Source organism: Etheostoma cragini, chromosome 16 (assembly GCF_013103735.1).
Source record: "Etheostoma cragini isolate CJK2018 chromosome 16, CSU_Ecrag_1.0, whole genome shotgun sequence".
Lineage (NCBI taxonomy): Eukaryota > Metazoa > Chordata > Actinopteri > Perciformes > Percidae > Etheostoma > Etheostoma cragini.
In genome coordinates this window covers 23,548,052-23,559,609 of record NC_048422.1, presented here as the reverse complement: position 1 = coordinate 23,559,609, position 11,558 = coordinate 23,548,052, and the positions used below count along the sequence as shown (strand labels likewise).

Here is an 11,558-nt window from a genome sequence, read left to right as displayed (position 1 = left end):
CCCCCCCCCCCCTCAGGAGGTAGACTTAAATCAATTTGACTGTGGAGGCGGTTTGTGGAGGCGAGAGAGAGAGAAGAAACGAAGGGGACGGAAAAATTATAGAGGCAGAATGAGAGATCCAGTAAAAAGGAGGATAAAAATTGTTATTTTCCAGCTGTTTTTTGTTAATCTTCTTTGAATGTCCTCATCTCTCACTCCTGGTCCCATCTCCACCTTTTCATCACCCCTCCTGTTTACATATTCCTGGATTTAAATCACCTCTTTATATTCTCGAATTCCTTCAGCATAGAGAAACCGGAGCATGGGTTATTTACCAGAACAAGCACATGATGATAACCTTCAAGAGGAAGCCCATTGTGTTTAGTGTGTCTGTGCACTGTGGGTGGTGAATGCAAAATCTAATGTTGAATCACAACATAACATCATGCAATTAATTAATCAATCAATCGCTTATGACAAAAAGAATGAATACCATTGTTTTGGTCAGTGCAGGGATAATGGGGTATGAGCCTCGGGTAACCTCTACCAGGTCTGGGCCGAAAAGATACAGAACCCAGACCCAAAGTGCCCTCGCCCTGGCCATCCTACACACACCTCTGTGGACCCAACTCCCCGGGTTAAGATATATCAGTAAATTTGATTGAAAGCACTGCAAATGTGCCACTAGAAACTCAGATGTGTGGGGGTCATTTCTAAATCACACGAGGTCCCCGGACAACAGTAATCCAGTGCAAATAGAGCTTAAGACTGCTGTTCCCACCAGCTCTTCCATTGTACTAAATTTCCACAAAACATACATAAGTGACAACAATGGTGGTACCAAAGAGTTCTGATAAACGTCTCAGTGTATCTTGTGTCGTTTACCTCCTGTATTTCTTTTAACTTTCCGTATTAGTTTCTTTTCTGCCGTCTCATTTGCCTTCCTTGTTTCTTTGCTTTAAGTGTGTGTGTGTGTCTGTGTGTGTGTGTGTGTGTGTGTCACTCAATGTGTTTTTGTGTGGGTGTGTGATTAGCATGTCTCGATTACTGTCCAACAGAATCTCACTGACAGTTTTCCTCTCTGCACTCCGTCTGCCGTCAGAATCCCTCGATCCCTTTTCCTCCTTTCTGTACCGCGTTAAAGGGTAGTTTCACCCAAACAACAAAACCTAAAACTCACTCAAAACCACGAGAGGTATCCGACCATGCGAAGAGTTTTAGTTTGATGCATCCAGGTTTGGAGACATGTGTCAGTCAGACTGTCTGTTTCCATTCCCAATACAATGGAGGAGAGTGGAGATGAGTTTGTGGGCCTCACAATGTCGAGTAATGACAACAGTGTTACGTTCCACATTAGGGTTCCCCATTGTTCTGGACAATCATCAGAGACTATTGATTCAGTGTAAATTAGTTGGCAGTGAGGTATGTAGATTATCCACGTTGCACCATAGCTCAAGGAAAAAGTGTCAGTCAGTAGGTGGATGTGCCGCTTCAGTCCAGACTCAATATCTCAACATCTAGTCAATGAATTTTCACGAAAATTTGTGTTCCCCTCGAGGCTGAATCCTACTGACCTTGGTAATTTTCTGACATTTATTCTAACGCCACACGCAGGATGACGTTTTCGGTCAGAAGTGAATAGCAGTGACAACTGTTGGAGGGATGAATGCTAGGATGAACTATAATAACTTTAATGATCCCCCTGAGTTTTTGTCTAGCACCGTCATTAGGTCAACATTCACATTCAACCAAAATTACAATCATCAAACTAATGTCATCCCCATCAGCCTCAGCTGCACTATGTGTAAAGTTCTTTATTAGGAATAATCCCTTGAGATGTGACATCTCGTTTTCGAGGGGTTCCTTAAACCCCCTCGAAAAGTATTAAGTGCTAATTAGAATAAATTGACATGCTAACATGCTAAACTACGACGGTGAACGTTTGGTATGAAATATGGAGCACTGTGTCATTTGACCTGCACCAAAGACTTTATGAATGAAGTAGACGTACCTTCTGGTTCTGAAAAGTGAAGCCAATGCTGTTGCTCCTTAACCTCCTGTTGTCCTCGAGGTCAAATTGACCCGTTTACAAAAGAACTATGTATCACAACTATGACCCAAGAATGTGGACAAAAAGGGACAAATGTTGGAAAAAGTTTCAAAAACGCAGGAAAACTTCAATAAAAACATTTTTTTAGACAACGAAAAAAGGGACCAAACTAAATCTGGGAAAAAATTGCCAAAGGTGACAAAAACTTGCTAAAAATAAGTGACAAAAAGGGTAAATGTGAGAGAAAAAACTTGTTAAAAAAAACTACAAAAACATAATAAAAATGACCAAAAAATTGGAAAAAAATTTACAAAAAATGGAAAAAAATCTACCAAAACATTGAGAAAAGTGTAGAAAAAAAACATCAAAATGTTGAAATTTTGACCCAGAAAAGCACAAATTTGCAAGACGATGGGGAGACAACCCGAGGGTGAAAGCTGCGCTCTATCTGATGTCCAGCAGGGGGCGACTTCCCTGGCTCCGAAAAAGAAACTTTGAGAAAGTGACCCTACATCTCACTTGATTTATTATCTCGGTTAACATTTTCATAACGAGTTCATGGACTTAATCGTTAGTTTCGAGTCTTCGTCAACACAGCATGATGTTCATTCAGTAAATTATAGTCCCATTTATTTTAAAATAGACCATAAAGCAGAGGACGCTTTAGAGCATGGCTACCCTGTGATTGACAAGTAACCATAACAACCATAACGGTGACGTCGCTTCTCAGTCAGATCCACCCTGTGGTCCAAATATGGTCACTTCTGGCGGCACAAAACCAAGATGGCAATGGGAAAAAAAAATCCAAATTTGAGGCTATAAAGCAATCCACAAACAGATTTGTAGTAAATTTTACTTGTATTGGGTTAAACCAATATGTCTTGTTATAATCCTTTTATCTTTTTAGGTGTACCATTGTACGACCTGGCCTGGGAAAGCAGATGTAAAATAACCTTTTACATTATAGATGTATTATTAGTGTGGATTGTCACTGTTAAATAAACCTGAAATAAAGAAATAAAAAAACTAATGGGTGATGTCACATTGGAAAACAGGACTGGGGGTGTCCCGATGTGACGGGTGCAGGTATTTTGTCGGGTTTGAATATCATTATTTGTTGATTTATTTTTAAAGATTATATTTTGGGGGGATTTTCCGCCTTTACTCGATAGGGGAGCCAGGGGAGAAAGGGGACAGAGAGGGGAAGGACTGGACCTGGACCTCTGCATCGAGGTCTCTTAGAAATCTCCATTGCACTCCATTATAGACACAATACCAGCTGAGGTCATTGTTTTTTTAACCAGTAAGGCAGTAATCAGATTACATTATGTGCTTACATAATTGCAAAATGCTTCTCCATTGTTTTCCCAGTTATTTTTTTTAAATAATATCAGATTATAAACAGAATGAGCCTTTGGAGCATTGGATGAATGGTTGCTAAAAATGGACAATGTAGATGTTGCGTTAAAGACCAGCCCCCCCCCCCCCCCACCCCACTCAGACCAGCTGGTATTCTGTCTATAATGGAGTGCTATGGACATTTGTAAGTGACCCCAAACTCTTGACCGGTAGTGTATGTGCGCCTGCTCTACCCACTGACCAACCAGGCCCCAAATATCTCTGTTTTTAATGCTGTGAACATTAATCCCAACCACCTCCTTTTGTTTTGGGTTGGCAGCAAATAATCAGAGACGAATAATCTCAAAACCTGGAGAAACTAAACTATCTGTAGAGCAAGCTATGAGAGATGAGTCATTTTGGTGAACTGGCCACATACAATCGTCTGTTAACTCCTCCTGTCAGATGTTCCCCTCTGTATTTACTGTCTGTTATGCTTCCTTTTGCTTTCTGTGTTCCCTCCTTTATCTTCTCCTCACCTTGTTGTTTTGTCTCCACAGTCACTGTATCCATCAGATTCTAGACAGTGTGTCTTACACCCACCAACATGACATAGTGCACAGGGACCTCAAGGTGTGTGTGTGTGTGTGTGTGTCTTATCATGTTGCACTGCCCTGCACCCTCTGAACAAGGGTACAAGCTTGCTTGCTTTTTTAAATTTCTGCCTGTGACTTTAAATGCCTGTGCCTGCAGTCTGACTCTTTCTTGCGTGTCTGCCTGTCTTCAGGTTTTGCTTTTGGGACTCTTGTTGCACTATTTTAGACGGTCTGAACAGGAATTTTGATTTCCTGTGGCCCCGGCAGACGGAGAACACAAACTCTGGGAGTGAGAGAGTGAGAGAGTAAGAAGGAAGGTGAGAAAGAGAGAGAGTAGAGTTCAGCCGAGTAACATCAGAGCTAATTCAGATACTTGGAAACCTGCTAAAATGTTTCGTCAAAGACTAAATTACACAGGAGAAAGTGCATGTTAGACACAGCGTCTCCCACGTGGAGCTGCAGCTCACTCCCACGCTGTCTGACTAATGCTCGGCCCTCTCTTGAAACAGAAAATAGCAAACGGCACACCTTCGCTGTGCGTTAGTTCCAGACAGGTTGCAGCGTGTGGCTGCATCGAGAATAAATGTGCGCGTGTGTGTGTGTGATTTTGTGTGTGAGCTGCCTCTGCATGGATGTGACAGTTGGGGGAACAACTGTGCTCAGACTAACCTGCTCCCCCTGCTGTTTGCGTGCAGTCATTGCATCCAGCAGATCCTGGAGGCCGTGCTCCACTGCCATCAGATGGGGGTGGTACACAGAGACCTCAAGGTGAGTCTCCTGCAGTGGTGTGTGTGTGTCTGTCTGTGTGTGTGTGTCTTTGTATGTCTGTGTCGGTCTGTGTTTGTTGGAAGGGATTTGAAGTTGTATTTGTCTGCGTCTGACTGTTGTACCATAGTCTAAAGGCCGGTAAGTGCAGTTTTAAACTAAGCATGTCTGCATGTCTGCACGCCTGATCTATCAATGCATGCGTGTGTTTGTGCTGTCATGTGCGTCATTAAACTGTCTGTGCATGCATTTAAGTGTAGGTACCGTATTTATTTTATTAAGATGAAATTCTTGTTCGAACCTTAATTGAAAGAAAAACTTAAAGGGATATTTCAGATGTTTGGAAGTGTGTTTGTATGCGGCTGCAGCTAAACGCATTCTAGACACCTAAAAACATTTCTATCAGTATAAGTGGACGCTATATTTAGCGTCCATAGACTATTTCCAGTGCTTTACCTTGCTGTCAGACAGCAATACAACCCCACTTCAAAATATCTGAACTGTCCCTTTATCTAGTGATGGCCAAATGAAGCTTTGTGAACCAGTGTCGTTATTTTCTGGGCCCACTAGATGGCGCTCTTGGGTTGAGAGTACACTGAGTTGTAATGCCTCAGGCCTTTCTCTTAAAACCAAGAGCGCCATCTAGTGGGCTCAGATATAAAGACACTGGTTCACAAAGCTTCATTTGCTTCATCACTACCTTGGCCATGAAAACCTTGTTTTTGTTGACCTCCGCTGGTTAGGCTCTACCTTGCGGCAGTGATGTAGAAGTGTATTCTAGGGTACTTTTGGGTGTGGTTACAGGTGCAACAGAAACCTTTTTAAACCGGAAAGGACAGTGAAAACCCTGCTTTTCCGCCTGGTGTTACTCTGGACGGGCATTGGATTGCTCGACGTTCTAGGCATGATACAGTACTGCTCAATAATTTGTAATTACTTAAAATCTCAATAAATGTGAATAAGAAGTTAGGTTTTGTGAAAATGAAAATTGTGAAAAACTTTTGGTCTGACTCTTGGCAAGAAAGTACAAAAGTTTTAAACTATTCCTTCAAATCCAGAGTCTCTCCTTCCTGCAGTTAAATGTACAAATGATTGCATGATTTTATTGGATAAGAAGATTCCTCCTCCTCTTTATTAGTCAAGCGTCTTCTAAATGAGTTTCTAAATCTAATTCAGCCAGCAGAGGTTGACATGATGACGGTCCTGCAGCAAACATCCAGCTGTTTCTGTGGTGGATTGATTAGTTATTGATTAGTTATTGATTAGTTGATGGCACAAATGTATCACTATCAATATAGATTGGCTATCAAACAAGGAGATGTGTTCCTTGTGTGTGTGTGTGTGTGTCGGTGTGTGTGTGTCGGTGTGTGTGTGTCGTTGTGTTTTGTGGATGTTTGCCAGTCTGAGCAGGAAGGACTGTTGCAAAAAGACAAGCTGTGTTTTGTAATACTCATGTGTGTGTTATGTGTGTGTATGTCTGTGTGTGTGTGTGTGTGTCTGTGTGCCTGTGTGTGTGTGTCTGTCTGTGTGTGTGTGTGCATGTGTGTGTGTGTGTAGGTGTCTGTCTTTCTGTGTGTGTGTGTGTGCATGTGTGTGTGTGTAGGTGTCTGTCTTTCTGTGTGCCTTTGTAGGTGTCTGTGTGTGTGTGTGTGTGTGTGTGTGTGTGTGTGTGTGTGTGTGTGTGTGTGTGTGTGTGTGTGTGTGTGTGTGTGTGTGTGTGTGTGTGTGTGTGTGTGTGTGTGTGTGTGTGTGTGTGTGTGTGTGTGTGAACATGTTTGAGTGTTGCTATGAGTGTGTGTGTGCTCCTTCCATACCTATTCATAGGCTGAATCCCATTTCCCCGTCTTACCCCTACCCCTTGAAACCAAGGTCTAGCCATTTTTAAAAAGTTTCAGTTAGGAACATGGTTGCAAGTATACATGCACAGGACTGCATAGACCACAAAACAAGACTGTCGTAACGTTTTAATCAATTATTTAAAGCTGAAAGTACTTACATGTATGTGTCTCTCTGGTCGATGGGCAGCCATTGATGCCTGTGCGTTTTCAAGTGAGGTCGCGTCCACACTAGGTTCCAAGGGCCATACAGCCCTCGGTCTATCCCCTTCCCCTAGGCCGTAATAGGTATTGGGACAGAACTAGGTCCCGCGTGAACGCGCAAAAGCTAGGGGAAGGGGTAAGTGGAAGGGGTAAGGGGAAGGGGTAAGGGGTAAGGGGAAGGAATGGGATTCAGCCTTCCTTCTTCTGATCTGGGTTTAACTGGTTGCATCCCAGTGGTCTGTCACACTTTCTTTTCTGTTTTCCTTACATTTCTACTCATGTGAAAACCCACCAGTAGTAAGAAAGGGAACTTTTCCTCTGAAATGGAGATAAAGACAAGGTTTACACGGGGCCGGCTATTGTCATAGACAAACATGTCAACCTCTCCAGTTTCAAAATTAAAGGAGAATTCCAGTCAATTTCAATATGTCGCTCTGTTGGTTGTAAATTTGGTTGTAAATGTTTGTCAGTAGAGAGAACAACTAAACCAAGCGATGCTGCCTAACCCGGGTTATCCTCCTGCTGGAGTTAGCTAGTTATAAAGTTATAAATGGGTTTTTAGCCTCTAAACAAGCTTGAAATGTTATTACAAGAGCAACAAGTTGCTTGTTGAATTTAAAACTAAACTTTCCTTTATTGAACAGATTGAACATTGAATTGAATATAAAAGTAAAGAAAGAATCTAAGGAGAAATAAAGTGACGTTTTCTTCCGATACTTTTGTTCAACTCAAAAGATCTCTGTGTTTCGCAATATGTTGCAGCCTTCACGTATGCATATTGTGCCAGTTATTGATATTGATATTGTGATGATGATAAAAAAGTATTGTGCAGCCCTAATAGGAGATGCTAAATGACTGCAAAAAGAAGTAAAATGATGCAAAATGGCCTGAAAAAAGTACAAACTGACTACATAGAGACAGAAAACAGATTCAAGGTGACCACAAAGAGACACAAAATGATGCAAAATGATCGCAATTAAAATGCAAAGTGGCTACAAAAAGACCCGAAACAACCACAAAGAGATGAAAAATCACTACAAAGAGAAATCACCGAGAGAGTTTTGTCTCTCTTTCAGTCTGAGTGTCTTGCTCCTGTGTGGGAGGATTACTAATGTTTATTGATGGTATTTCATAGTAGAATGTTTGAAGTTTCTCTGGCATTCATTTCACACTGAATAAACAATGTAACCGGTATCAGTTTGCCGTTTATTATTGCCGAGAACCAGAGCTAACACATTTTTAATCAATTTACAGAAGTTTAAAAAAGCAGTCTTCCCAAATAACAACTTCTGTCCCTCCCTGATGTGAGTCCAGTGCAGATTTGAGTTGTGGATGCTCAGATTTAAACTGTTTAAACGGCTTAAGGTGTCATACTGAAATTAGTGAAATTCCTGAAATAATAAACTTTTCTTATTACAAAAAATAACAGTGGGATGGAAATCATTTCAGAAACATTGTAGCTATCTTTTGTTGTTTGGTTGCTAACGTTAGCTTAACACGCCATTCAACGGACAGCTGTTGTTGTGTTTGATTGCTAGCTTGTAGCTAAGCTAACAGTCATATCAAAAACGTTTTAGCTGTTGATGGTTGTTTGGTTGCTAACGTTAGCTCAAAACACCATTAAACTGACAGCCTTTGTTGTGTTTGATGCTAACTTGTAGCCAACAGTGAACCAACTTGGTTAAGTAGCTCCATTTTTACTGTGTTGACATTACCGGAGTCTGTCGTTAACATCTTATATGGCATTTTTTGCAAAGTGAAGCTTGAGCAACTCCAATCTGCACTCGACTCACATCGGGGAGCGACAACTTCTCCCAACATAATAAAAAGGTAGGTAGGGGTTTTGGGAGGATGTGTTAAAGCGTTATCTGATGGTGTCTGTGTTGTACATGCAGCCGGAGAACCTGCTGCTGGCCAGCAAGTGTAAGAACGCTGCAGTGAAGCTGGCTGACTTTGGACTCGCTATCGAGGTTCAAGGGGAGCAGCAGGCTTGGTTTGGTATGTCACACACACACACACACGCGCACACATTCACACACGTGCACACACTCGCACACAAAGGGGTCTACATAAAAGAGACTTCAGATACAGTATTAGGGACCACTAAGGTCTATATAAAAGAGACTTCAGATACAGTATTAGGGGACCACTAAGGTCTATATAAAGAGACTTCAGATACAGTACTCATCCAAAGAGCACCATGTCATGTTACCCACAGATGGTAACATAAGAGAATCTCAGGAAGTCCATATCTTTTCTTTTTAAAGGAAATGTGCAGTAACATCCGCCCCTCTGTTTCCATCCTCCTCCTCTTGATGATGAAGGGCTCTGTTGCCTGACAGCTCTGATGTGCAGCAGAGCTGTCAGGCTGAAGCCTGTAAAGAGAAGCTTAGGCTTCCGCAGGACCGTTCATCCATACTGTCATTTTACCCTTTTAGTAAGCGTGCCCTCGAGTCTAAAGAACGAGGGATTTCTTCCTCCTCTTCCTCCAATATTACACTCATCTCATGTGACTGACAGGATCATTTTCTTTATCTTTTTTGTGAACAGTTTCTCAAGATTGTCTTTTGTTTAATTCTCTTGTGTATATTCTTCCATTCAGGAAGTTAACAAGGATAGTGACTAATGGATTTGGAGGATCGAGTGAATCAAGTGCACACCACAACTTTCTTCTTTGACCCAGAGCCAGTATACGGAGATCGATTATAAAGAGGCTGCAGCTAAAAACGCTCATTTAAACTTCCATTTCATAATGATTCTAAGACTAAGTCTGAAATCAGAATCAGAAATACTCTATTGATCCCCAACGGGAAACTCTGTGTTGCAGTTGCACGAATAGTATAAATATCAAGTAGAAATATAAATAAAGAAATAAAAAGAGTGTGGATATGTACGGTATTTACATGGTTGACATAATTAAGGAGTTGCAATGGTGAAAAGTAATAATAATAATAATAATAACAGTAGTAGTAGTTGAGTATTGCACACATTTCACACCGGTGTTATTGCTCAAAACAGGTAATGTCCAGTTTTAACCTCTAAGGGACCAGGACTAAGGTCTACCTCGTAGCTGTATTTGACATCTTTTTTCCAGTTTGCACATGCAAAACTTTCACTGTTTGCATTTGCACTGTTTATTATTATCATCATTATCATTATTGCTTTATTTTTCACATGCAGTTATTAGTTTGTATATCTGTAGTATACATTTTGGTAGTATGCATTGTAGTAGTATGCATTGTAGTAGTATACAGTGTAGTAGTATACATTGTTTGGCATTCTGTGGACACAAAAGGATGAATTTCATTGTACAGGGAAACACGTTTCCTCACTGTGTATATGGCAATAAAACACTTACAAACTTGCATTTCATAAATCAGTTGGATAAATTACAAGCCAGCTTCATAGCTGTAAACGACATATTTCGTCAGACAAGATGTATCCAACCTGAAAATGATTCAAATCTAATTCAATACTTTTCCATATACTGCATACTACTGTAGACATAAAATGGATAGAAAGTTACGTAACTGAAGTGGAAGGCACAACTTCTTCTGGAAGCTTGTTCCATGTAATGCATATGTAAGCTGTATAAAAACAAAACACGCTTATTTAACCCTCATGTTGTCCTCGGGTCAAACTGACCCGTCTTCCTATATCAATGTTCTTTTTAATTCCTCAAAATAACATGATTGATTACACACAACGCTCTTTTGCAAGTACAAATCTGTAATTTCATTAATTTTGAGGTGTGTTATTCAATTTTATAGCAAAAATTGAAGTGTTTTTGAAATAGTATTGAGTAAAAGTTGACATATTCCAGTCTGTGATTATCATCAACATCCATTCCTTTAATTTTAGTCTCAATAATTCCTAATTTCTGCTTTTCTAACTCAAACATTAGGTATAATTTCCTATAAATAAGGTTCTAGACCATAAATGGCAATACTAACTGTAAAACTAAAGTTAATAAGTTAGTGTTATGTAGTGTTGAAAAGGTAAAAAAAAAAAATTGGCAAACATTGAAAAAAAAGTGTCAAGTGTTGAAAAAAGGAACAAAAATGTTAGAAAAAAAAGTTCAAAAACATCGATAAAAAGCGTCAACAAACGTGTCGATTTTCAATTTTGGCGGGAAGACAACACGAGGGTTAAAGGAAGCTAACCCTGATGTGTGTTTGCGTGCACAGGCTTCGCGGGGACTCCCGGGTACTTGTCCCCAGAGGTGCTGAGGAAGGAGGCGTACGGCAAACCTGTCGACATCTGGGCATGCGGTGAGCTTCTCGGCATGTGTGTTTCCCTCCGCCGCCTCCACGCTCTTCTTCTCGTCTACTCAGACAAAGGTTGTGTTCTGGTGTGCAGGTGTGATCCTCTACATTCTTCTGGTCGGGTACCCTCCGTTCTGGGACGAGGACCAGCACAAACTCTACCAGCAGATCAAAGCTGGAGCGTACGACGTGAGTTTTATTATCACTCCTCTATGTTTCTCCCACTCTGAATCAGACGTTATGCCGCTCATGTGTTTAATGTGTATGTGGGCGTGCATGTGTGTGTGTGTGGGCGTGCATGTGTCTGTGTGTGTGTGTGTGTGTGTGTGTGTGTGTGTGTGTGTGTGTGAACACTTTAGTTTCCCTCCCCAGAGTGGGACACGGTGACTCCGGAGGCTAAAAATCTGATCAACCAGATGCTGACTATCAACCCAGCCAAGAGAATCACCGCCCAGGAGGCTCTGAAGCACCCATGGGTCTGCGTAAGTACATCAGGGTCCTACCATAGAAATAAAATGGATAGAAC

At 41.1% G+C, this 11,558-nt stretch overlaps 1 protein-coding gene across 1 annotated transcript in view; it reads left to right on the top strand.

Moving 5' to 3' along the window:
* LOC117959726 (calcium/calmodulin-dependent protein kinase type II subunit beta) overlaps positions 1-11,558 on the top strand; it is a 42,743-nt gene that overhangs the window by 10,359 nt on the left and 20,826 nt on the right. The window contains exons 6-10 of the mRNA XM_034897005.1: positions 4,659-4,731; positions 8,663-8,765; positions 10,955-11,038; positions 11,127-11,221; positions 11,392-11,514. Coding sequence (XP_034752896.1) covers positions 4,659-4,731; positions 8,663-8,765; positions 10,955-11,038; positions 11,127-11,221; positions 11,392-11,514 — 478 coding nt within the window. The remainder of the gene's footprint in view (positions 1-4,658; positions 4,732-8,662; positions 8,766-10,954; positions 11,039-11,126; positions 11,222-11,391; positions 11,515-11,558) is intronic.